Source organism: Phoenix dactylifera, chromosome 8, assembly GCF_051530095.1.
Source record: "Phoenix dactylifera cultivar Ajwa chromosome 8, Ajwa_hap1_PhDact_Kaust_v1.1, whole genome shotgun sequence".
Taxonomy (NCBI): domain Eukaryota; kingdom Viridiplantae; phylum Streptophyta; class Magnoliopsida; order Arecales; family Arecaceae; genus Phoenix; species Phoenix dactylifera.
The window spans coordinates 20,814,636-20,841,771 of record NC_143197.1 but is presented as its reverse complement, the minus strand read 5'-3'; the positions used below and the strand labels follow the sequence as shown (position 1 = coordinate 20,841,771).

Genomic DNA, 27,136 nt, shown 5'->3' with positions numbered 1-27,136 from the left:
GAGGTCATCTAACAATGGGTACATCAGCTCCAAGATGTTCCCTTCTTTCCATAGTTCCCAAGCCTGCAAATGTCAACTTTGTCAAAATCCTATGAAATTAAAACAAGGTTCATTGAGAAAACCAATGAAAATTAGAATATATATATATATATATATATATATATATATATATATATAGAGAGATCAATTCCTTATGTATCCAAGAAGGTTTAGAGATTGGTTTTGCCAATGAAGATTTCTGTTCTTCTTGCCGCTGAGAATCTCTAATAGCAGAACACCGAAGCTGAAAACATCGGACTTCTCGGAGAAGAGGCCCTCCATTGCATACTTAGGAGACATGTAACCACTGAATTCAACAATGCCTTTTAGTAACTAATATGAGCACTTACATTTTGTGAACAAATAAAATTATGGAAGAACCGATATCTTACTATGTACCGACCACCCTATTCGTATTCGCCTGTGATTCATTCCTCTCAAAAATCCTTGCCGTTCCAAAGTCCGATATCTTTGGGTTCATTTCACTATCTAGAAGTATGTTGCTGGCTTTTAGATCTCTATGAATAACTCTGAGTCTTGAGTACTTGTGGAGATAAAGAAGCCCTTGAGCAATCCCTTCAATGATGTCAAGACGCTTTTTCCAGTCTAATTCTGCTGCCTTGATTGGATCTGCAAGCACCATTAACATGATAATGAGCAATTCTGATTCAGTTGTATATGAAGAAAGAAATTGCATGTCAACAGTAGGATGCATCCATAATGACTAACCAAAGATGTAGATGTCCAAGCTCTTGTTGGGCATGTACTCATAGATCAACAACTTCTCTTCTCCTTGAATGCAATAACCAAGAAGCCTAACAAGATTTCTGTGCTGGAGATTGGCAATAAGAGATATCTCATTTCTGAACTCCACCACTCCTTGTCCCGAACTTCTTGAAAGCCTTTTTACCGCTAGTTCATGTCCCTCCAGCATACCCTGACAAAGATTTGAGAAAAAAAAACACCTTTACTTGGATTTTGTTCTCACTTTATACTGTTGTAGAATTATGTTCATGCACTAAGAGAACCAAGAAGAAGTTAGGAATTTGAAGATTTTAAGGATTTCCAAGCGGAGAAGCATAAAATTATTTGAGAACAAACCAATTCCTATGAGCATAACCACTAAAGTTATTGAGCAAAACACGTTGTTTGGCTCATGGCTACTTCTAGGTTGGGATGGAGAACGTCTAATGAACTAGATGCTAAAGCTCCTATTTATTTAGTAGTACCAGAGATGCACTTGTTTCTACAATGACAACATCATAGTTGGGTATCAAGAAAACTGTATCCTTTTAGGCCTTGGTAACAGGTATCCAAAGATGAGGTTAATTACTTTCTTAGGAGGGGAACATTTTCTTCTCTAGTTCACTCTCTGGAGTGGCAATTTGAAAGGATCTCTATTTTTTAGGTGCAGCAGTATCTAACCCTAATTTGTTGAGAAGTTAGCTGAGGGGTGAAAGAGAGAATTAATTTGTATTTAGAGGACTCTCGCACCAAATATACATCCTCAGCCAAAATATATCAAGCCTTGCTTGGCCTTAAATCAGTTTCGATATACTAGAGCAGATTTCCTGCATGGTGGATCTAAAACAACTGGCCACCTACAAAAGAAATCACAAGCTATGCTTCGTTTTAGCATTCTAAAGAATTAAAATTAAGAGGTGAAATGATACCTTGTAGACAGGCCCAAAACCACCCTCTCCAAGTTTATTAGAAGCAGAGAAGTTATTAGTTGCTGCTAATAAGGTAGAAAAACTGAACAGAGGACAATCAGGAACTTTCTCGCCTTCGCCATCGATTGGTCCTTCACTGAGTTTATGAGATGCCGCTGCAATATTATCTGTTCCTACTAATTGAAGTTCCTGGCTGAGTTCTTGCTTGGCTGTTTTGAACAGAAGAAAGAAGTTTTCTTTTAGTTCATCGGTATGAGTAATTTTTACTACTCTATTTTTTCCTACCAAAACATTATAATTACTTTACACCAACATAGACTACCTTTCAATTGGAGCTTTTTCCTATGCCAACAGTAAAAGGAAACACCCAGTAACAAAAGAATCACCACTGAAACTGGCATGATGATTGCTATCCAAAGCTTTTTTTTGCGTCCATTATCTGAATTACCAATCAGCATTCAACTGAATTCTCAGCTAGACATTTAACTTCGGAGGGAAACAAAGCTTTTAAGAAATTAGTCATCTCTATACATAAATTAGCATTGGAAAGATTCTGAGATCAAGCAAACAATAGATGAGACCTCCACATCAAAAATTATAAAGGGAAAAAAGAAATAAAAGAAACCAACCATTTGATGACACCAAATCACGAATGAAATGAGGAATCAAATGAATTCTGCATGGAATTCCCAACCGGAGAGCCTTACCTGCAGTGTGGTTGAGCTCCGAAGCTGCCAAACGAACATAGAGGTCTTGAGTGGCATCATGGTGAGCTTGGAGACCCAATAGGTCCCCAAACCATAACAAGCAGCCAGTTCCATTCTCATGTGCTGAAGCATAAGCTGTGCAGGAGCAGTTCGGCGCACACTTCGCCTTACAGTCCTCGATGCCGATGCTCGAAACGCCAGTGTCCAAGAAGAAGATCGGCAACTTAACCCCTTTCAGCTTTAAAAATTCATCTCCATTTCCACATTCTAGCATCTCTCTTCTCACACATCCTCCAGCCCAGTTCCCTGAATTCCATGCAAGATCAGACCTAGGCTCAAACCCATCCAAACAATTGCATGTGGGAGTAGAATGGTTGTTGCAGAGGCCATTAGCTCCGCAGCTAGTGGGAATCTCGCATGAATAATTCGTCGGTCCAGCCCAGATTTGTACCCACTCCTGTGAGGTTTCTACCCAAGCTACTTGATTGATCTGCCCTGAAACATCCATCACGGTTCTCGTTGGTTTAGAACTGTCATTGACAGAATAAGAATAGTAATCCCCATTCCAAGTCGGCATGTAGCTGAAATAGATGTAGTAAGTTGGTGTCATTTCAGGGACCGAGCTGAAGTTCTTCCCAGTCCAGACCCCACTCTTCCAGTAGACCTGACCCTTCCTCCAGATGATGAACTGTTTAGTGCCGTTGGGATCGATCCCGACAGAGAAGTCACCTTGAGCTGGATCTTCTGAGCTTGTCCATGACGTGAGAAACTGATTCTTTTTTCCATACATTCCCATTCTCATGCCAGGAATCAGTGTATCAGTAGGATTGTCAAAGCTCTGCCACAAGGCTTGTCCTTCTCTTCCATCACTCCATTCTCTGAGAAAAAGATTGCCGGTGTCTGTTAGTGTAGCAGCTGTGAGATTGGTTGCTCCAGAGTTGGATGCTATGGTGATCGATCTCCCAATGCTATCCAAAATGATCAGATTGCCTTTCCCATCAATGGTAAGGTAGCCAGAATTATCGAACACCGGCTGTCCGCGGTTGCCAACCCATACCACCGTCTGCACTGGAAGCTTGTGATACCATACCCCAACATAGCGATTGAGCGAACCGCTTGGGCTGAAGAATCCGAGTGCAAAGGTCCGGTTGGCAGAAAATAGTGTCTCTCCATCTTTAATTGACTGGTTTGGAAACAGGGTGTCTGCTGAATGAGAAAATTTGATGGTGAATAGAATCAAGAAAGGAAGAACACGGCAGCCATGGATGCTGCTTCTATCGCCCATCATTGGTAAGCCAAAACCCCTACTTCGATACTTTTTTGAGAACTAGAACATAGAATGATCTGAATTTAACCACATATGCTTCTTTGTCATGGGTTTGCCAGTAGCATTTCAATGCTGATATCATGACCCATCTTTTCTTGGGGCGTGTCTTGACTTATTACCTATACAGGGGCCCCAGGCTATTCTTCTTGTCTCAACATGGATTACAGTATCTTAATACTCGACTACTACTGTGTTTGGCAACAAATTTACACCAATTTTCTCATGTAACATATCAAAAAACTTTTTATATGCATGAACTTGATCCCTCATAGCATTAATCAAACGGGTAAGACTTTTTTTTTTTAAAAAAAAACGAATCCATGTGCAGACAAGTTTGGTTCGTATCCGAATCAAACAGAAAATTTACACCTTTTTGAACAAATGGACAGTTATACAAGTCTTAACAAAGACAGGTGCCGTTGCGGATAAGCTTTTTAATAAGACCTAAATAGCGGTCGCTTGAGGTAGGCTAGTTTTGGAAGCTATTGAGTCTTCTCGTGGTTGACTTAAATCTGGGGATCCAACATCCCCTAACTCGCCTGCTGCACCCATTAAAGATCGGACGAAATGTTGAGATATTTGGATTTTCTTCCTTCTTACGGGTTGTGTGTCAGCTAGCAGCCATAAAAAAGAATTCATTGAATCCTACAGCAGCTCAAACATGGTTGTGTTATTTGCTACTTGTGAGAGAACTACGAACACAAACACCTAAATTTAGGATTCCAGTTGTATAATGATTCACCTTTTTTTTTTTTCCTGATGTGCGCCATTGGATCACTCAATAGCGGCTACATGATCTGCTGGTTAGAGTGTTTTGAGATTTGTGCGAGGCATGATCCAACAGTTGATGTCGCATAAGAAGATTTTTTTTTTTTCTGCATGAAAGATATAACTCGAATCCTAAATTTAAGGGGTCAAACGAACTATCTATAGAAAAGAAACACTTTCAAGCAGAACATCAGGGATTAATGGCTGCTCCTTGAAATGCCCAATACTTAAAGATGAAGCGCACACATGAAATCAAGTAGGTTTCAAGCTGACCCACTCGCTTCAAGGGTATTTTCCAAGGCAGGTAGCCCAGCCGACCCACTCAAGTTGAGTTCAACGGTGAAAAAGGTCGGAATCATCCGATTAAATGTGCTCGCCGTGACGTGCTAAAGGTTAGCTTTCGCGTCTTTATCTTGCAATCAAGAAAGAGGTTATATGGAATTTATCTTATCTGGTAGTTTCCGTGATGGATGGAAACTATTAGAGATAAACCTTAAAGATAAGAATACGGATCCCTAACCTAGCATTATAAATCCATCACCTAAGGCACTCAAGTTTTGCATAGGTTAAAAGATCTGGATCTCCTCTCTCTTTCGTGGGTTCTCTCTTCTCTCTCGTGGTAAAACATTTTCGTACTTGAACAACATGGGCGGAGGTCATTAAAAATATTTTTATTTAAATTATTATTCCGCTGCATATATTTACCTTACATATATAACCTTTGAGATGTACCAAAAATGCTGGAATAGAGAAATAAAATTACTTTTCTCTCTCCCTCTCTTGTTTTCTTCTTTATCTATAAATATTTCAACAAATACGGAGGCTACCGAAAAGGTTGAACTGAGAAATGTCCTTCACACCCAGACCTCCCTTTTTTACTAAGGCAAGCAGTATTCCAGTTGACCTTGTACGAAAACTTTGCAAGTTTTACAATTCAGAAGATCAGAAAGAGGAAAAAGAGCTAGCAGCACGAAGAAAGAAAGGTTGGAGGATAGATAGAGAAGCAATACATGATATACAATTTTGTATACTCTCCCATCTTTTAAATATGGGCCTGCATCTTCATCAAACAAATAAATAAATAAACAAAATAATCTAGTTCTGCATGGATATGAAGAAAATCTGCACGTTTCTTTCTTTCGTTTAAGCTTTTGCCTCGCATGCTGCTTTCTAAACCAACAAACTTTTAGTTGTAATTTGCGTACAATTCAATATCTTGACAAGGAGGAGTGTGCCAATCCATGAACCCTTTGCAAAGTTAAGGAGGAGAGGCCCTAATTAGGCTTAATGTGCACAGCTTAGCTGCCATAGTGGTTAGAACTTGAAGAGTAAGTTTGGTGATGGATGACAGGGGAGGCCCTAATTAGGCTTAATGACAGGGGAGGTCCATCACCTTAATTACGATCTCTGCAAAGAGCAACTTCATGAATCTGGTGCTGCTTGCCATTATAGTCTTTACCATTGTAACAGACCCTTATAACAGAAATAATAGCAATTATTTTCATTTGTAAGAAATACTAGTATTTTCAAAATTAAATTTTCATATATTAAACTTTCCCTCAAAAGTGATTATACAACAAAAAGTAATATCTTTTATTCAGCGCGAAAGACAACGCCAATATTTTCCAGTTATTGCTTATTATTTTCCATATAGCAATATTACAACAGTCATTGTAATGGTTACTATCTAAATACCAATTTAAAATGCTATTTTTTGAGGCAAATAATGACCATTATAACTGTTTTAACAATCGGTAGTTGTTACATTAAGGGGCCATTGTAACAGTATAATGCATTATTTAAAACCTTGGTCCACAGGAATTTCTTGGAGTTAGGTGAAGCTCTATTGGATTGACCCAAATTTGATCAGGCCATTAAGATCCATTGCCGCGGGCCCAACTTCTCAATGGGAATCAGAGTGGAATCTAAATTATTTGCTTTTGGAGAGGTTCGGTCTAAAATAGATGGATTTAAACCATCTATTTTAGCAATATATGTAACAACCCAGGACCTCACCCAAAATGGCTAGCCGGAAATTATTATTTGGGTTCCTTGATCCTGTATAAATATCTAAAATCTACCCAGCGAATAACTTAGGTGGGACTAAACACACGCCTGCACGGGTCCTCACATACTCCCTTCGTTCAAGTCCTGACGTCCTCGTCAGGCTAAGGGTTCAAATCTATTCAAATCTAATCATAAATACCATGATTGGCCTGTGATTAGCCCCAATGGATCCGTGCTGCAGTATCCCCTAGTCCACATAGGTTATGAGCCGGGTCCGCTCTGATACCATTTGTAACAATCAAGGACCTCACCCAAAATAACTAGGCGGAAGGTATTATTTGGGTTCCTTGATCCTGTATAAGTACCCAAGATCTACCCAGCGAATAACCGATGTGGGACTAAACACACGCCCGCATCTCCTCGTTCAAACCCTGTGCGGGCGTGTGTTTAGTTCCACATCGGTTATTCACTGGGTAGATCTTGGGTACTTATACAGGATCAAGGAACCCAAATAATACCTTCCGGCTAGCCATTTTGGGTGAGGTCCTGAGTTGTTACAAATGGTATCAGAGCGAACCCGGCTCATAACCTATATGGACTAGGGGACACTGCAGCACAGTTTCATTGGGGCTAATCACGGGCCAATCGTGGTATTTGTGATTAGATTTGAATAGATTTGAACCCTTAGCCTGACGAGGACGTCAGGACTTGAATGGAGAGAGTATGTGAGGACCCGTGCGGGCGTGTGTTTAGTCCCATATTGGTTATTCGTTGGGTAGATCTTGGGTACTTATACAGGATCAAGGAACCCAAATAATACCTTCCGGCTAGCTATTTTGGGTGAGGTCCTAGGTTGTTACAAATGGTATCAGAGCGGACCCGGCCCATAACCTATGCGGACTAGGGGACACTGCAGCACGGATCCATTAGGGCTGACCATGGGCCAATCGTGGTGTTTGTGATTAGATTTGAATAGATTTGAACCTTTAGCCTGACGAGGACGTCAGGGCTTGAATAGGGGGAGTATATGAGGACCCGTGCGGGCATGTGTTTAGTCCTATATCGGTTATTCGCTGGGTAGATCTTGGGTACTTATACAGGATCAAGGAATCCAAATAATACCTTTCGGCTAGCCATTTTGGGTGAGATCCTGGATTGTTACAATATATATATATATATATATATATATATATATATATATATATATATATATTTCTTTATTTATGCGCGCGCGCGCGCATGTGTGTGTATGTATGCATGTGTGTATGTGTATGTATCACTACAGGAAAAATAAGATTTTTCGACGCTTTTTTTCCGATGATAGGGAAAAGCGTCGGAAAATTTTGGTTTCGCGCAAAATTGTGTCGACGCTTCTAAAAAGTGTCGGTATAGCTTTGCAATCGACGACGCTTTTTAAGCGTTGTAGAATATTGGGATCTACGACAACGCTTATAAGCATCGTCGGAGGCCAAAACCATCTCGATGCCCTAGCTCTTATATCATCTCCTCTCCTCTTCCCTTCGGCACCGACATCAATCCTTCTCTTCCCTCCCCCTTCTCTTGGATCTGAGCCACTCTCCTCTCCTCCTCCCTCCGGTGCCATCATCGCCACCAACCTCGCTTCCGAAGAAGAAGAAGAAGAAGAGTAGATCCGCCTCCTCCCCCTTCTCTTCCCTCCGGCGTCGACATATCCAATCCCCCCTCCTCCGAAGCCCAGGTGAGCATGTCTTTCCACTCATCCCCCCATGAAGAAGAAGAGTAGATCTGCCGCCTCCCCCTTCTTTATTTTTGTTGCAGGGGTGACAGGAGCAAGTGGATATGCAGGGAGGCTGGAGCGCCGGCGTCACGCCACCGGGGACAGGCGATGGCCAGGAAGGGGCGGGCCGTGGCTCCAGGTGTTCAGATCTCCTCCCCTCTACTTGTTTATTTATTTTTCTGTCTATTGTGAGAAACTTGACTCCAGGCAAAGGAGGAAAAGGAGGAGATCTAGGGCGTACTGGAGGAAAGAAAACCCGAAGCCCTCTTTCGGGTGTTTGGGTCTCTCGCCCCTCCGTGCGTAGGCCAGGAGAGGCGAAGACCAAGAAGAGGAGGAGGAGGAGTCCTCGTTTTCGTCATATTTTTGGGTGATTTTTTGGTTTCGATCGATCGTAGGCCATGGATGAGAGAATCCTGCCGGGTACTTACTTCCAGTACTCCCCTTCTGGAGTTCACTCGTCTCCCCACCATTCCTTGAGGTCTCCTGCGTCTTCGGATAGAGAAAGGTCGGTTCCATCGCCTTTCCAATATATTCTTGGTTTTCTTGATGTGGGTATTGGAGTTCTTGATTTTGGGTTTGATAGGGCATGCGTTTTCTTGCGTAATTTTAGGGTAAAAATTGGTGGTTTTAGTGGGCGGGCTGATTTTATTTGCTTATGTCTGCAGAATTTGCTGTTTTTAGGTTGATCTCTGATTGGTTTTTTTCTTTTCTCGGGGTTCGATTTAGTGTATAAGCTGTTGAAATTTTTTGGGGCTTAGGGTTTTTGGTGATTAGTTGTTGCCTTTTGTGTATGCTAATTTTAGGGTGGCTTGAATTTATCTGCTTGTCTGTCTCTTGTTTGGTGTGTGTGGATGCTGGCTTGCAAAGAATAATGTTGTTGTTCTTATCTACTCTGGGATGCTGAAACCTATAAAGCAAAGAATAGACTCATTCATAATTTCATGGTTTATATGGGATGGTGTTCAGATCTCCTCCCCTCTACGAATTCTCCAGCACCACCAGGTTCGGCATCACCTCCCCCTTCTTTTCTTTCTTTCCGATTTTCCATTTTTGCACTCTTCTTTCAATTTTGAAATCTTGGTGCAGCGACCATGATCTGGATCTTCCGGGCCTACACGCAGTCCCCAGGTCTACCCAGTGAGGAAAATATTTTTTTTTTAAAAAAATGTTGGCTAACGCCGACGCTTATAAGCGTCGGCTTTGATTCTTTTAGCGACGCTTTTACGCGTCGCTACAGTGCGTCGCTAAAAACTAACCTCTTACAACGCTTTCCAAAAGCGTCGGAAAAAACTTTTTCTACTCAAGTATCGCCGACGCTTTTGCGACGTTTCGATTAGCGTCGCCGAAACTTTAGCCGACGCCAATAAGCGTCGGTAAAGGTTCTAAAAAACGCCGAAAAGATGAATTTTCCTGTAGTGTATATATATGTATATATATATATGTAATATATATATATATATATATATATATATGTAATATATATATATATATATGTAATATATATATATATATATGTAATATATATATATATATATGTAATATATATATATGTAATATATATATATATATGTAATATATATATATATGTAATATATATATATATGTAATATATATATATATGTAATATATATATATATGTAATATATATATATATATATATATATATATGTAATATATATATATATATATATATATGTAATATATATATATATATATATATATATATATATATATATATATATATATATATATATATATATATATATATATATATATATATATATATATATATATATAATGTCGCATCAGCTGAGGGACATCTACATGGCTCAATTCTCCCATAATAGAAATGATATTGGGTCCAAGATCTTCTAAACCCAGATCCGTGCTCATAGCAGATTCAGGCCTAACATTTGTTCTATAACTAGTCCATTGAGGGAAAGGGTTGGTCCAGGTTCGTGGAATAAAAATATGTATCAGGTTTGGGTTTGAATATCCACTAGGTATCTAATATGATATCTTAAAGAGTTATTTGAGCCGAACAATATCCATCTTTCAGGAAGCTTACTAATGAAACATTTAATACATATTAAGAAAATTAAATCATGAGTAATAAGCACTTGATGGTAAACTATATAAAATAATGGACAAAAATTAAAAGGTGCACAATACTTAAATAATACGTCATTATTTTTATTTTTCAAGTGAAAGAATATAAATAAAATTAATATTGTATTTGATATATGTATGCATGCATATATGTAGGTGTTTTTGTATGCATAGGTATGGGTGATAGAAACCAAGTAATTTATGGAGGTTTGGGTCAGGTTAGATATAAAGAAACTCAAACTTAGGCATATTGACAAAATCTTAATGAGTTCAACTCTAATTCCATACCCAATCCATTTATTATAGATAAGATCTAATCGGGGTTGGGTCGAGTATCGAGTTTGCAAATGGGAATGACAATGCTACCCATTAAGCGAAGATTATCTCAATTTAGTTGGATAATATTATGGGTTCCCTCAACCATAGTTGACCTTGCTTTCCCAAAAGAGGCTACCTAGAAAGATATCAGTATCCTTCACTGGTGGAGAAAAATCAATGGTAGAGCCACCCAAATTCAAATTTAAAGTAATACAGTTCCAATTGAATCATAGGAGGCTAGTTCAAAATTCCAACGACTCCAATAATCACCATCTTATTTTCCTTCTAATGATCTCCTTGTTAGGGCTACAAACGGATCACGACCTAACTCAATTTTATATTTGGGTCATGATTTTTGATCCCCAAACTCAACTCGTTAGTTGATTTGGTTGGGTCGGATCAGGTAGGGTTGATGAAAACGATCTAAGACCTATCATGTTATTTGAATTAGCTCAGAGTCAAGTATGAACATGATCCAATTTGAAATGTTCTGGTTTGGGTCAAGACCATCTTAGGTTGGATTTTCAATTCGAGTCAAGCATCTAGCTATTCTATTACATCTAAAATATAATTATTAAAAATTAAATATAGACAGTAAAATTTAAATAAAAATAGGAAGGACTAAGTTAAACTTGAATTTTCACTCAAACTTTTCAATCATCCAAGTAATTGATCATTCTTAAGCTTAGAAATTATGATTTTCAAAATATATACATATGTTGATATACTTGAGAGTATTATAAATAAGAATGCAACAAAATAAATAATGAAATATATACATTTGAATTTAATCAAGTGAAAATAGATGAGTGGAGATGTAGTTGTTGAGATGAAAAAGGGAATTAGTTTAAATAAAAGTTCATTCAATGAATTAAGAAAGATATTTATAGTAAAGAAGAAGGAAGTTTATATGATTTGTTTTTTGGATCAGGCCGGATCGTGTTTGGTTTAGGTTAAGCCTCTTTTTGTTGGCCCAAACTAAACCTAGAAGATATATAACCAGGGTTGGATTGAAAAATACAAGGCCCTGACACAATCTAGAATTTAGACCGGGTCCAATTTTGAACTCAAACTTATTTCTCTACTAAACTTATTTCTCTACTCAAACTTATTTCGCCCATACAATACCTCTCTACCAAAATTTAGTACAGTCCCTCAATGCATTTGACTCCTGGATGTAAGCTATTGAGTTCTCCAACTTATAGTATATCCACTCTTATATGAGGCCCACTTGATAGAGTGGATAGCAACTATTAGTTCTACCTTTTGGTGAATACTAATGTTGTGAATACTGTCATCAACAGCAAGATACCTTAATGTCATGGACTCACCACCTAGAAACTTCACCTAGAAACTTAGGTTGTTAGAAGAACCAACTCGGGCTAAGGAACCCATATGGAACCTCTTTTATTAGTCAATGTGGGACTATGACAATCTCCCCTATCCAATCTCATAATGCTCTAGTCATGGTTAGCTCCTCCTCGAGAGATGGGAGCCCATCAATGCCCCAAGTTCTACTCAACCTTATGAGGTCCTCCTCGATCCTGATATATCCCTCAATGAGGGGCCCACTTGACTTATAAAGGTTGCGACATATAATCGGCCGGGCTCTGATACCACTTATCATAGACTCATAGTCCAAAAGCTTAAACTGTTAGGAGGACTAGCCCAGATAAATAAACCCATATGGCATCCCTTTTATTAGTCAATGTGGGACTATAACACTAGGTAGGACACTCAACCTTCGGTCTCAACCCCTATTAAAGTACAAAGCCTCATGTCTAAGAGTCACTGTTGTGCCCATTAGTTAAGCCTGACCCACCAACTTGGTCTAGAGTCAAGATATCCTGATGAACTCTACTAGGTCATGTACTCAGATTCAATAGCTCTTTCCTAATTGATGCACTATTATAAGTGTACTAATAAAAAAAGGGTTGACCTTACACATAGTGTTCGTCCTTTCCTGTTTACCTAAAAATATGCTAGACAGATCGTTGTTAGAACCGACGAACAAAAGTTAAATTTTAAATTTTTACTCTTACCTTTCCTACTCGAAGAATAGTGGTTGTAAGAGGTCGATCCACAGGGAGGCGATTGGAGTTGTATAAAAATTAGAACGTTCACTCGGATTTGAAATCGATTTTTGAATGATAAAAGAAAAACATTATTTTGAGAATGTTGATGGATTCTCTAGTCTACCGAAGAATATTTTTTAATTGAAATTAACTATAAGACAGGTAGTCAGATTTAAAGAGTATTTATGTATTTAACTAATTAAAGAAAAGCTTTAACATTAATCAAAATGGATGAAAACAGTGTTAGAAAAATTGTAGACTAGAATATAGATTGCATGAAAGAGGATTTAATGGATTGCAGAACAGAAATTAAAATTGCAGAACAAATATAACTTCCTACCCAAATAAACTCTCAAAAATTTAAAACTCAAAACAAAACCTAAAATAAAACTAAAAATAAGAACAATATGCTTTCAAACTCAAAATATACTTCTCAATAAAAACTTTCAACTAAAGTACACTAAAACAGAAAAAAAATACACTGCTCTTCTTAAATTAAAAAAAACTCAAACCGAAAAAAAACTAAAAAAATTGCAATGCTCTGTTTTCAATGGAGTTGAAAACAGAGCAATGCCTTTTTTTCTTTCTCCCTCGTCCGCCTCTTCCCCTGTTTCTTTGGACAAACCGAAGGAGCCAAACTCCTTCTTCTTCCTTCGACCAGCCAGCCACCACCCCAACCGAGCACACCCCCTCCCCAAGCTCCTCCTCTTCTCTTTTATAGACCCTTGGAGATGTGGTGGAGGCGGGATCAGCGGGAGGGAGGCGTGAACTTCCTTCTTTGGGCCATGGATGCGGAATCTCTGGGAGCTGAAGCGGAAGGTGGGGACTTGGCTTCCTTCTTCGGGTGCTGCTGATGCGGAAGGGAGGCGCTGGGATCTTCTTTGCTGGGAGGTGAATCGCCCGGGATTGCACGCGGAAGAGGAAGGATGATGGGGCTTCTTTCACGGATGCGGGAGAGCTGGGGATCTTCACTCGCGTGAAATCCGGAATGGCAGCTGTGAGGAGGCGGGCTGGCACGCGGCTGGCACGATGGGAAGATCACGGAAGACACCTCATGGCTGGGAGCGTTTTGAATCTGCGGATGCTGGCTGAAGCTTGGACGCGGCTGCGGTTCCTTGATCACAAACGGAAGGAGATGCGATGAAGACACGGTGCGGGATCGTCGGGATTGGAAGCGGAAGAGGAAAGATGCTGGGAGCGGACGGTGGGAACGGCTTGCATCAAGGGATTCCGGGAGGTGGGGACGCTGAAGATGTAGATGGCCTGGCACGGATGCAAGGAAATCTGTCTTGCTGGGAGGGATCTGATCTGGATCATTGGATGCGGACACGGAGATGCTCGCGATGTTGTGTTGTATCGCGGGATGAAGTCAGGCAGGCCCTGGAAGATGACTTGAGCTCGGGCTGCCGGGCATTGGACTCAATCCTAATGTTAATTGGTTTCTTGGATTACTGCACTCAAACACAAATACCACATTAATTAGTTAATTTTATTATTAATCATTAGCTAAAATACTAATTAAAATAGTCTGACGATTGCACTTTTGTGCTCTCATCACATGGTGTAGATAGTGGATGGCTGTATAAACCCTCATATATATATATATATATATATATATATATATATATATATATATATATATATATATATATATATATATATATATATATATATATGCTTAACATAAACTCTCATTGCAAAAATAAGCGAGCTTTAGTGATTTAATCATAGGGATACTAACACTGCATTTAACAATAATAATGTATCACACACGCATGCTTGCAATAATATACTTCATAAGAATGGCATCTAGATGGGCAAAACTACATGTAATTAACTAGTAAATAATAATAAAGCAATAAATCATAACCCTATATGGTGATGGTTGTGCTGCAGTTACATCCACAAATAAATTCTTGCAGTAGTTGATCTATCCTGCAGCACCACTCTGATGCATCTTGATCAAATCCATGCAGTCTTTTGATGCCAAAAAAGAAACAAAAGAAAATAAATAGCCCATAGGTGAAAAGGTAATGCCTCATCCCTTTACATTAGACAAATATTGGATGTTAGGAATTTTAAATTAAACCACCAAATAAAAGAACAATTGCATACATTCATGTCATCTTCCAAAACAATACCATATGGCACTTACCACTAAAATATCCACCTGCAAGGGTAAGTAATCTCATGTACAAAATATACACTATGGTCCATCTATTACAGGAAAACCGATAAATATAGGATTTTATCGAAAGATATTCTTGATGAGATCATAACCTCGCTCTCAATAGAACAATTCCCTTTTATTATTAGATCTAGATTACTTCCACCAATCCAATAAAACACTACAGGAGAACTTACCTTTTTCGACGCTTTTTAGGCCTTTAGCGACGCTTATAAGCATCGGCTAAAGATCCGGCGACGCTAATAAGAGCGTCGCAGAAGTGTTGGCGATACCGGAGTGGGAAAACTTTTTGCCGACGCTACATAAAAGCGTCGGCAAAAACCGGACTTTACCGACGCTTATAAAGCGTCGGCGAATATGGTTTTCGCCGACGGTTGCCGACGCTAAAAAGCGTCGGTAAAAACCGTTGGTTTTGTAAAACCTGCGTGCTACGACGGTTTGTTCCGACGCTTTAAAGCGTCGGAAAATGTAATTATTTTTAAAAAAAATTAAAAATATCAAACTCCATAAATTTACATATATCATAAAACACACATTATACAATATGAACACATTGAAATTGGCACAAATATTCAGATCATTCGAAATATTTATATTGTCATATATGATTAAATTTACATAAAAAGTTATGAATTACAATGTACTTTGAAAATATAAAAAACATATACATATCAAACTCCATAAAAAACAATCTACAAAGTATCAGGGACAGGATTCAGCTCCAGATCTGCTACCACCAGCATTTGAGGCTGTGTCAAGGAAGACTGGAAGAACAAAAATAGTTAATTGATAGCAAGGTTGCTCATCCTAAAGCATCATCAAGAAAATAGGACAAAAGTATCTACCTGCAAAAGTGGAATTATAGGAGCAGAAAATTGCCATAAGATCAACAGAGTAACTATGTTCAGCGTTCAGATCATTGGAATGTAATAATACATGCCTTTAAATTATGGAAATGCAATGCACTATCGAAAGTTAAGAAGCCAATCTGTGTCCTAGGGAAGCCGGATAGCTCATCAAGACAAGACTTTATGGTCTTTGCCACAATCTGCATAATTTGTTGAAAATGAACATGAATTCCATGTTTCAGATGAAAGAAATGGAGTAAAATTACAAAAATTGTGATCACAAAGTGAATATAACAATCAGGGGTATGAAAGTAGACAGAGAAATAAAGACGAGCTTAACAGAGTCAAAAGTGGTTACCTCAAGCAACCCACACCGAACTGCAGATACTGACACATCAATAAGGAAAAAATATACTGGTGGCCGCACCATATATTCAGTAGGAGCAACAAATTCCACACTTCCCTTAGAAAGCTCAGGTCTTTGATCAAAATCACATCTTCTGCCACTAGCATACAAAGCACAATAATATTCCCCAGGAACTAGATGAGACAAACAGATATATATTAGCATAAAACTTGGCAGAAAAAATTTTTGGAAATAAGGGCAAGATGACATGAACTAGAAGCCATGTTATCAAATCTTATCCAAAAAGCTTGTAAAAAAAAATACTTTATAGTATAATTTTATTAGTACAAATAAATGATTCACTAAATAATGTTTTTAGTAGAATACCTATCAAGATATATAAGGAAACCAATAAACTCAACACTCGGGTCTGCAAGAATGTTTTACTGAATGATGAAAACATACATACTAACATTTATATAACAAGAGATGTGTAGTTAATGAAAATGCTCCCTACACAGGAGAGCTATATCCATTGCTTAGATGGACAGATCATATACAAGATTACATATAGTTGGGCTGTTTGAGTGCATGCCTAAATTAACTATTAGTTGCATTTCATTTTTCATGATACAGCACTGCAACACGACCATAATACAGCACTTGCAAACTTGTCCTATGTGGTAGACTTGTAAACACTTAAAACTTAAAAGGATCATCAACATCTTAGCTGGTTCTTGCTATCCCCTGCCCTGAATTGGTGCTTATTAGGAGTAATTTTTTCATAAAGATTCCCTGTCCTTTCCCAACTCCACCACCACTGAGATATCGATTAGCCCAATTTACAACACCCTAGACTAGAAAGCTGTCATATGATTTATCAATAATTGCAGTAGTCTGATGATATTCCTTACAGCAAAAAAGACCATCCTAATTTACTCCTAATTTGTCAAAAATGGTCCACTCCTTATGAATTTGCAGTCTTAACCATTACAATAAACTTCACCAAGTAAGCAAGAAATATTATCAAAAGGAAGGTCAGATACTATCAAAACTAATCAATTATATAGGGAAAAAAAGCCTTATCAATTAGCAACTGTGACAACCTCATCGCTTCCGATGTCCAGGGAATGGAGAGCACAGTAACCTAGGCTGCCGCGGCGTTTCCAGCGTTGTTCTCCTCGATGAAGCTGATCGTCCAGTTGATTAGAAGCAGGGTAATAATCCCCACGAAATCAAGAAGCAGGGCAACCTGGGCTGCCACGGCCAGTTTGGGGGCTTCCCCTGTTGAACAGAATCAAGAACCCATATGGGTTCGTCACAGAAAAAAAAAATAAAAAAGAAGAAGAAATGCACCAGAGAAAACCTGGGCTTCCTCGATGGCCGCCGCCTCCATCACCCACGACAGCGGATTCCACATGAACCCCAAGAATTTTAGAAACTTGCTCTCCTGCAACCACAAACAAATTCAAAAAAAAAAAATCAACAGCTAGATTAAAAAACAAAAAGCACATACATGAGGGTTGTCTCACAAATCTATGTCAGTTGAGGTGGTGACGGAAAGAACACATGCCCTCCCGCGTGCATCTCAGATTATCAAACACCTCCTCCAAGGGTATGTTCTCGTCGAACCACATCCCGCCCGCCGCCACCGCCGTATCCTCAGCTCGGAGGGGTAGAACACCTTTCTCGACGGCGCGGGGTCGTCCTCGAAGCTCGAAAGGGGAGGGGGATCCGGAGGGGGAGGGGGATCCGAAGCTCGGTGGGGGATTTGGGGGGAGATGATCGAGGAGGAAGGAGGGGGGAATGATGGCGGCTGGGGATGAAAGGGTTAGGGTTTGTTGCCCTAACCCTTTTTTCCTCCGCACGCGCACGAGAGAGAGAGAGAGAGGGGAAAATGCAGGGGATCGGGAAAAAGGCAGAGGATCCGTGCGTTTGGTGGCCTTTTTTCCTCCGACGACGCTTTGAAGCGTCGTCTTATTTCAATTTTACCCAACGCTCTACAAAAGCGTCGTAGTATGTCGGCCCTGTTTCGAAATTTGCCGACGCTTTCTGTTAGCGTCGGCGTAAAACAGTCGGCAAAACCCTACTTTGTTGTAGTGAAACTATCATCTCATGATGCTAATCCTGATAGTCTTCTCACTTGACATCATCCAATGATACTTGTAAATAGTCCATCAATTATCTTGGCAGATATAGTCCATCAATTATCTTGGCAGATAGCTGATTTAAATAAGCAATGAAGGAAAACAAGTGACAAAGCTCAAACGACTTGCTAATTAGCACACTTGCCCCTGGAACTAGCTAGTCTAGGTTGCCTTCAAGTTTCCAATCATTATAATTATCCAATCTGAAATAAAATTAAGAAAAATATCTAGATTAATATTTTTAATCTAAGACTTATGCAACTCACAACTTAGCTTTCTAACATAGTCACCTCTGACCTTTTGATAGGTATTGAGGACAACTAGTCATGGTACTTCCTAACTGAATTGTATCAGGTAACTTTTTTACATTAATTACATGTTGAAATTTAAAGCTGATAAAATTTGGTGTTTATCCCCATAAGACCTATTTAAAATTAGAGATTTTGTGATCGTAATATCAGCCCTTAATATATAAATTTAATTCATTAAAGTTTGTTTGCATAATAGTATGCATACTGGACATTGATGCACAAACTACACTAGGTATATTGGATTAACCCTAGCTGGCAATATATTCCTTCCTATATATTCTGATTTAATTTTAACATAATGTAAACCAAGATCGAAGGTTAATAACATCAAGAGAATTTTAGATCATGGAAGTATACATGCAACTTAAAACTGTTGCACAAACTGCAGCTTAGCAAGTTGAAAACTAGGGCGGCACTCATATCATTAAGTTGGTTGATTAGGGCTGACCTAATAAGTTATACACTACAAAATAGGCTCTTGACAAGTAATTAGTTTGCTCATATTATTCAGTTTCTGCATCTCATTTTAATTGTGCATTGAATCTACATAAAATAAGATAATAAATAATGTCTTGCAACAGTTGTAGTCTGGCTTCATCATTTTGGTTGGAATATTATCTCGGCTTGAGGTTCTGTAAATTATGCTTTAGATTTTAGAACAATGAAATCGTAAGTTCTAAAGACAGTTCATCTATATATCATGCTTCATGCAAAACATTCATAGTCCAGATTAACTATCTATTGCAGTGTGATGAGAGCACAAAAATGCGACCTACATGTCACCAAAATTAGTGTTATTGTTGACTAAAAATGATAAATTCACTGGTTTAATATTATATTGTTGTTTGGCACAGGTTATTATAAATTAAAGTTTAAATGCGCATTTGGTATAGATTGGGTTTAGAGAGATGCATCATGGCCCCAAACCGCGCGGGCCCAATCCTGCCATGATCTAATCAAGCACATTTGCACCATCAAAAGATCCAGCCTATCCTGTGATCGCGTCAAGCTTCCTCCTCTGTGACCAAGCCTCCCACGCCCGTTTCTCTTCCAGCGGTCCCACAACATCCAAATCTTCCGTGATGCAGCAATGCCCGTTTCTCCTCCCAGCCGTCCACGGATCACGCCATCATCACCTCCTCGGTGATCCCTCCCATCTCCACCTCCTCCGCCGCTTCTTCCGCCCCAGCAGCACCCGTCAACCAGCATCAAGTCGCCGTCTCAGCCAGCACCTTCTCTTCCTCCATGCCATCAACGCGATCGAAGCCAGGACGGCCGCATCCCCAGCGCGTCTCCAGCCGTCTGCGACCCATTCCCATTCGTGCGCCCATTCCCCGCGGCCAGCCCTTCATCCGAATCAAAGGTCTCAGCCCCTCTCCCATGGAATCCAAGCCTCCCGTGATGCTAGTAGTGGTCCCGCAGCGTGTCTCCACCGCGTCTCTAGCCGTCTGCAACCAAATCCCCGCGCCTCAGCCCGCGCCTCCCTCCTTCCGTTTCCAAATCTCAGCCTCCCAGCATCCCGGACAACCCTCTTCCCTGAATTCCAGCTTCCCGTGATGCGCTCCGAAGCCGTGATCCCAGCAATCCCAGCCTGCATTACGTAGCCGTCTTCTGCATCATCATCGGCATCTTCCGCGTCTGTGATCCCGCCACCGTTTCGATTCTCAGCCGGCTTCAAGAGGTGGGGGCGAGCTATATAAGGAGGCCATCGGCCAGGAGAGGGGGAGGGGGAGGAGAGCTCGGTTTGGGTGGTGGCCGGCGGGTCCAAGGAGGAGGAGGTGAGCTCGGTGGAGCCAAAGAACAGAGGGGAAGAGGCCATCGGCTGGTTCAAGTGAGAAAGAAAAAAAATAGAGGAAGCTCTATTTTTGGGGAAGAAGAAAGAAAAAAAATATTATTTTATGTTGAAGGTCCACCGTGGGAGAGAGAGGGAGAAGAGAAGTGATTTGTTTTTCTTTCTTTGTTTTCTTTATGTTTTATTTTGTAGAAGGAGGACGCATTAGGCTTCCAATCTTCATTTTACTTTTGTAATTGTTCTTTTATGCAATCTATTAATTTTTCTTTTATGCAATTCATATTTTAGGTTAAGTTTAATTTCTGCAGTTTATTTTATGCATTCTAGAATTCTTGTTTTAGTTGCAATATATGAAATTTTCTTTCATTCAGTCTATGTTCCAGGCTTCAATCTTCCTAAGTACTGTTTTCATCCATGCCAAAATTTTTCTTTGAATAGTTAAATATTTTATTAAATTTATAAATGTTCTTCGATTCCAAGTATCTGTCTTTTCGTTATTTTCAAATGAAAAACATTCTCTGATAGACTAGAGAATCATTTAACATCCTCAAAGTAATGTTTTTATTCTACCATTCAAAAATCGATTTTGAATTCGAGTGAACGTTTTTATTTTTATGCAACTCCAATCGCCTCCCTGTGGATCGACCTCTTACAACCGCTATTCTTCGCGTAGGAAAGGTAAGAATACAATTAAATTAAACTTTGTTTGTCGGTTCTAACAACGATCTGTTTAGCATATTTTTAGGTAAACAGGAATCGGACGAACATAGTGTTAGAACAATTCGTTGGAATTATCGTGAAGGGCTTCGAATTTGTTGGAACTATAAGATTATAGGGATTAATATGCATATATAAAAATTGGAGGGATTACACATAATACGAAAGATTGAATAGGGAAGAAATTAATAAACAAATTCCATTCATTTTGTTGCGGCTAACATGAAATACACAAAGACCTGAGGAATGTAGTTCTATCTACCTTCCATAGCTGAAACAGTTATATCATTTGCAGTGCATTCCTCTCTTGTGCTCGAAGGCAGACAAACTATTTCCATAGTTCTTCCAAAAGAGAAAATAGGTTTTTTAGGACTTTTCAGAGATATGCTTTCATTACTCAGCAGGGAAACAACTTCTGACATGGTTGGTCTGTCTTCAGGGACATCTTGCACACACAGAAGAGCCACTTGAATGCATCTTGAGTACCCTTCCAAATGGCAGAGGTCACCTAACAATGGGTCCATCAGCTCCAAGATGTTCCCTTCTTTCCATAGTTCCCAGGCCTGCTAATGTCAACTTTGTCAAAATCCTATGAAATTAAAACAAGGTTCATTGCGAAAAACCAATGAAAATTAGAGTGTATATATATATATATATATATATATATATATATATATATATATATATATATATATATATATATATATATATATATATATATATATCAATTCCTTACATATCCAAGAAGGTTTAGAGATTGGTTTTGCCAATGAAGATTTCTGTTCTTCTTGCCGCTGAGAATCTCTAAAAGCAGAACACCGAAGCTGAAAACATCGGACTTCTCGGAGAAGAGGCCCTCCATTGCATACTCAGGAGACATGTAACCACTGAATTCAACAATGCCTTTTAGTAACTAATATGAACACTTACATTTTGTGAACAAATAAAATTATGGAAGAATCGATATCTTACTATGTACCGACCACCCTGTTTGTATTCGCCTGTGATTCATTCCTTTCAAAGATCTTTGCCGTTCCGAAGTCCGATATCTTCGGGTTCATTTCACCATCCAGAAGTATGTTGCTGGCTTTCAGATCTCTATGAATAACTCTTGAGTCTCGAGTACTTGTGGAGATAAAGAAGCCCTTGAGCAATCCCTTCAATGATGTCAAGACGCTTTTTCCAGTCTAATTCTGCTCCCTTGATTGGATCTGCAAGCACCATTAATATGTTAATGAGCAATTCTGATTCAGTTGTATATGAAGAAGGAAATAGCATGTCAACAGTAGGACGCATCCATAATGACTAACCAAAGATGTAGATGTCCAAGCTCTTGTTGGGCATGTACTCATAGATCAACAACTTCTCTTCCCCTTGAATGCAATAACCAAGAAGCCTAACAAGATTTCTGTGCTGGAGATTGGCAATAAGAGATATCTCATTTCTGAACTCCACCACTCCTTGTCCCGAACTTCTTGAAAGCCTTTTTACCGCTAGTTCATGTCCCTCCAGCATACCCTGACAAAGATTTGAGAAAAAAAAACACCTTTACTTGGATTTTGTTCTCACTTTATACTGTTGTAGAATTATGTTCATGCACTAAAAGAACCAAGAAAAAGTTAGGAATTTGAAGATTTTAAGGATTTCCAAGCAGAGAAGCATAAAATTATTTGAGAACAAACCAATTCCTATGAGCATTAGCATTAAAGTTATTGTTGTTTGGCTCATGGCTACTTCTAGGTTGGGATGGAGAACGTCTAATGGACTAGATGCTAAAGCTCTAATTTATTTAGTGGTGCCAGAGATGCACTTGTTTCTACAATGACAATATCATAGTTGGGTATCAAGAAAACTGTATCCTTTTAGGCCTTGGTAACAGGTATCCAAAGATGAGGTTAGTTACTTTCTTAGGAGGGGAACATTTTCTTCTCTAGTTCACTCTCTGGAGTGGCAATTTGAAAGGGTCCCTTAGCTATGGGGTGCTTTTTTGAGGAAAACTTAGGTGCAGCAGTATCTAATTCTACTTTGTTGAGAAGTTAGCTGAGGGGTGAAGGAGAGAATTAATTTGTATTTAGAGGACTCTCGCACCAAATATATACATCCTCAGCCAAAATATATCAAGCCTTGCTTGGCCTTAAATCAGTTTCAAATACTAGAGCAGATTTCCTGCATGGTGGATCTAAAACAACTGGCCACCTACAAAAGAAATCACAAGGTATGCTTCTTTTCAGTATTCTAAAGAATTAAAATTAAGAGGTGAAATGATACCTTGTAGACAGGCCCAAAACCACCCTCTCCAAGTTTATTGGAAGCAGAGAAGTTATTAGTTGCTGCTAATAAGGTAGAAAAACTGAACAGAGGACAATCAGGAACTTTCTCGCCTTCGCCATCAATTGGTCCTTCACTGAGTTTATGAGATGCCGCTGCAATATTATCTGTTCCTAGTAATTGAAGTTCCTGGCTCAGTTCTTGCTTGGCTGTTTTGAACAGAAGAAAGAAGTTTTCTTTAGTTGTATGAGTAATTTTTACTACTGTATTTTTTCCTACCAAAACATTTTAATTATTTCAAACCAACATAGATTACCTTTCAATTGGAGCTTTTTCCTATGCCAACAGTATAAGAAAACACCCAGTAACAAAATTATCACCACTGAAACTGGCATGATGATTGCTATCCAAAGCTTTTGCTTGCGTCCATTATCTGAATTACCAATCAGCATTCAACTGAATTCTCAACTAGACATTTAACTTCGGAGGGAAACAAAGCTTTTAAGAAATTAGTCATCTCTATACATAAATTAGCATTGGAAAGATTCTGAGATCAAACAAACAATAGATGAGACCTCCACATCAAAAATTATAAAGGGAAAAAAGAAATAAAAGAAACCAACCATTTGATGATACCAAATCACGAATGAAATGAGGAACCAAATGAATTCTGCATGGAATTCCCAACCGGAGAGCCTTACCTGCAGTGTGGTCGAGCTCCGAAGCTGCCAAACGAACATAGAGGTCTTGAGTGGCATCATGGTGAGCTTGGAGACCCAATAGGTCCCCAAACCATAACAAGCAGCCAGTTCCATTCTCATGTGCTGAAGCATAAGCTGTGCAGGAGCAGTTCGGCGCACACTTCGCCTTACAGTCCTCGATGCCGATGCTCGAAACGCCAGCGTCCAAGAAGAAGATCGGCAACTTAACCCCTTTCAGCTTTAAAAATCCATCTCCATTTCCACATTCTAGCATCTCTCTTCTCACACATCCTCCAGCCCAGTTCCCTGAATTCCATGCAAGATCCGACCAAGGCTCAAACCCATCCAAACAATTGCATGTGGGAGTAGTATGGTTGTTGCAGAGGCCATTAGCTCCGCAGCTAGTGGGAATCTCGCATGAATAATTCGTCGGTCCAGCCCAGATTTGTACCCACTCCTGTGAGGTTTCTACCCAAGCTACTTGCTTGATCTGCCCTGAAACATCCATCACGGTTCTCGTTGGTTTAGAACTGTCATTGACAGAATAAGAATAGTAATCCCCATTCCAAGTCGGCATGTAGCTGAAATAGGTGTTGTAAGTTGGTGTCATTTCAGTTACCGAGCTGAAGTTCTTCCCAGTCCAGACCCCACTCTGCCAGTAGACCTGACCCTTCCTCCAGATGATGAACTGTTTAGTGCCGTTGGGATCGATCCCGACAGAGAAGTCACCTTGAGCTGGATCTTCTGAGCTTGTCCATGACGTGAGAAACTGATTCTTTTTTCCATACATTCCCATTCTCATGCCAGGAATCAGTGTATCAGTAGGATTGTCAAAGCTCTGCCACAAGGCTTGTCCTTCTCTTCCATCACTCCATTCTTTGAGAACAAGATTGCCGGTGTCTGTTAGTGTAGCAGCAGTGAGATTGGTTGCTCCAGAGTTGGATGCTATGGTGATCGATCTCCCAATGCTATCCAAAATGATCAGATTGCCTTTCCCATCAATGGTAAGGTAGCCAGAGGTATCGAACACCGGCAGTCCGCGGTTGCCAACCCATACCACCGTCTGCACTGGAAGCTTGTGATACCATACCCCAACATAGCGATTGAGCGAACCGCTTGGGCTGAAGAATCCGAGTGCAAAGGTCCGGTTGGCAGAAACTAGTGTCTCTCCATCTTTAATTGACTGGTTTGGCAACAGGGTGTCTGCTGAATGAGAAAATTGGATGGTGAATAGGATCAAGAAAAGAAGAACACAGCAGCCATGGATGCTGCTTCTATCGCCCATCATTGGTAAGCAAAAACCCCTACTTTGATACTTTTTTGAGAACTAGAACATAGAATGATCTGAATTTAACCACATATGGGTCTTTGTCATGGTTTTGTCGGTCGCATTTCAATGCTGTTGTCATGATTTATGTTTTTTTGGGGCGTCTTGACTTATAACCTATACGGGATTCCCAAATTGAGAGGCAATTGTTCGTCTCGACATGGACAGATGGACTGCGGTATTTTCTGAAAATACTCAACTACTGCTGTGTTTGGCATTAAATTTACACCAATTTTCTCATGAAACATATCAAAAAACTTTTTATATGCATGAACTTGATCCCTCATAGCATTGATCAAACGGGTAAGACTTTTTTTTTTGGAAAAAAACGAATCCAAGCGTTGACAAGTTTGCTTCGTATCCAAATCAAACAGAAAATTTACACCTTTTTGAACAAATGGACAGTTATACAAGTCTTAACAAAGACAGGCCAGTGCCGTTGCGTATAAGCTTTTTAATAAGACCTAAATAGCGGTCGCTTGAGGTAGGCTAGTTTTGGAAGCTATTGAGTCTTCTCGTGGTTGACTTAAATCTGGGGATCCAACATCCCTAACTCGCCTGCTGCAACCATTAAAGATCGGACGAAAGGTTAAAATATTTGGATTTTCTTCCTTCTTACGGGTTGTGTGTCAGCTAGCAGCCATAAAAAAGAATTCATTGAATCCTACAGGAGCTCAAACGTGGTTGTGTCATTTGCTACTTCTGAGAGAACTACAAACACAAACACCTAAATGTTTTGAGATTTGTGCGAGGCATGATCCAACAGTTGATATCGCATAAGAAGATCTCTTTTTTTTTCTGCATGAAAGATATAACTCGAATCCTAAATTTAAGGGGTCAAGCGAACTATCTATAGAAAAGAAACACTTTCAAGCAGAACATCAGGGATTAATGGCTGCTGCTTGAAATGCACAATACTTAAAGATGAAGCGCACACATGAAATCAACTAGGTTTCAAGCTGACCCACACGCTTCAAGGGTATTTTCCAAGGCAGGTAGCCCAGCCGACCCACTCGCGTTGAGTTCAACGGTGAAAACGTCGGAATCATCCGATTAAATGTCCTCCTCGTGACGTGCTAAAGGTTAGCTTTCGCGTCTTTATCTTGACTAGCATGCAAAAAGACTTGCTAATTAAGGAGGGTCGCACCTTTAAATGGTGATTAAATCCAATCAAGAAAGAGGTTATATGGAGTTTATTTTATCTGGTGGTTTCCGTGATGGATGGAAACTTTTAGAGATAAACCTTAAAGATAGCATTATAAATCCATCACCTGAGGCACTCAAGTCCTGCATAGGTTAGAAGATCCGAATCTCCTCTCTCTTTCGTGGGTTTTCTCTTCTTTCTCATGGTGAAACATTTTTGTACTTGAACAACATGGGCGGAGGTCAGTAAAAATATTTTTATTTAAATTATTATTCTGCTGCATATATTTACCTTACATATATAACCTTTGAGATGTACCAAAAATGCTGGAATAGAGAAATAAAATTACTTTTCTCTCTCCCTCGTTTTCCTCTTTATCTACAAATATTTCAACAAACACAGAGGCTACCGAAAAGGTTGAACTGAGAAATGTCCTTCACACCCAGACCTCCCTTTTTTACTAAGGCAAGCAGTATTCCAGTTGACTTTGTACGAAAACTTTGCAAGTTTTACAATTCAGAAGATCAGAAAGAGGAAAAAGAGCTAGCAGCACGAAGAAAGAAAGGTT

The 27,136-nt window shown here is 39.5% G+C and overlaps 2 protein-coding genes and 1 long non-coding RNA gene across 5 annotated transcripts; all 3 read right to left on the bottom strand.

Annotated features, from left to right (window-relative positions):
* Window positions 1-42: 42 nt before the first annotated feature.
* LOC149753021 (G-type lectin S-receptor-like serine/threonine-protein kinase At4g27290) lies at window positions 43-22,339 on the bottom strand. The gene is made up of 10 exons (XM_089924944.1): window positions 22,101-22,339; window positions 21,865-22,015; window positions 21,391-21,691; window positions 5,908-5,987; window positions 2,420-3,746; window positions 2,035-2,151; window positions 1,713-1,921; window positions 769-976; window positions 432-669; window positions 43-346 (listed from the first exon to the last, which is right to left on the bottom strand). Exons 1-10 carry the CDS (start codon window positions 22,187-22,189, stop codon window positions 184-186), a joined length of 2,883 nt encoding a protein of 960 aa, XP_089781070.1. The 5' UTR covers window positions 22,190-22,339; the 3' UTR covers window positions 43-183.
* LOC149753022 (uncharacterized) lies at window positions 15,526-18,040 on the bottom strand. 3 transcript variants are annotated; one of them, XR_016396215.1, is made up of 6 exons: window positions 17,694-18,039; window positions 17,528-17,611; window positions 17,268-17,445; window positions 16,174-16,355; window positions 15,904-16,015; window positions 15,526-15,808 (listed from the first exon to the last, which is right to left on the bottom strand). It is a non-coding gene; the product is annotated as an uncharacterized LOC149753022 (long non-coding RNA). The 3 variants fall into 3 exon arrangements; XR_016396213.1 differs by having other exon boundaries at window positions 15,527-15,731; window positions 15,813-16,015; window positions 17,694-18,040; XR_016396214.1 differs by having other exon boundaries at window positions 15,528-15,731; window positions 15,908-16,015.
* On the bottom strand, window positions 22,227-25,382 carry LOC120103956 (G-type lectin S-receptor-like serine/threonine-protein kinase RKS1). Its single transcript, XM_089924943.1, has 5 exons — window positions 24,098-25,382; window positions 23,713-23,829; window positions 23,397-23,605; window positions 22,439-22,646; window positions 22,227-22,339 (listed from the first exon to the last, which is right to left on the bottom strand). The coding sequence occupies exons 1-5, from the start codon at window positions 25,380-25,382 to the stop codon at window positions 22,227-22,229; spliced, it is 1,932 nt and encodes a 643-aa protein (XP_089781069.1).
* Between the last annotated feature and the right edge of the window lie 1,754 nt (window positions 25,383-27,136).

Bases quoted from the DNA above. Each gene is read 5' to 3' on its own strand.
- LOC120103956 (XM_089924943.1), bottom strand. From the start codon at position 25,382: ATGGGCGATAGAAGCAGCATCCATGGCTGCTGTGTTCTTCTTTTCTTG. The intron at 23,830-24,097 runs GTAAGGCTCTCC...TTGGTAATTCAG, and splicing joins GGAGCTCGACCACACTGCAG to ATAATGGACGCAAGCAAAAG. The intron at 23,606-23,712 runs GTAATCTATGTT...TGTTCAAAACAG, and splicing joins GAAAAAGCTCCAATTGAAAG to CCAAGCAAGAACTGAGCCAG.
- LOC149753021 (XM_089924944.1), bottom strand. From the start codon at position 22,189: ATGAACCCGAAGATATCGGACTTCGGAACGGCAAAGATCTTTGAAAGG. The intron at 22,016-22,100 runs GTAAGATATCGA...TGTTGAATTCAG, and splicing joins AACAGGGTGGTCGGTACATA to TGGTTACATGTCTCCTGAGT. The intron at 347-431 runs GTAAGATATCGG...TGTTGAATTCAG, and splicing joins AATAGGGTGGTCGGTACATA to TGGTTACATGTCTCCTAAGT.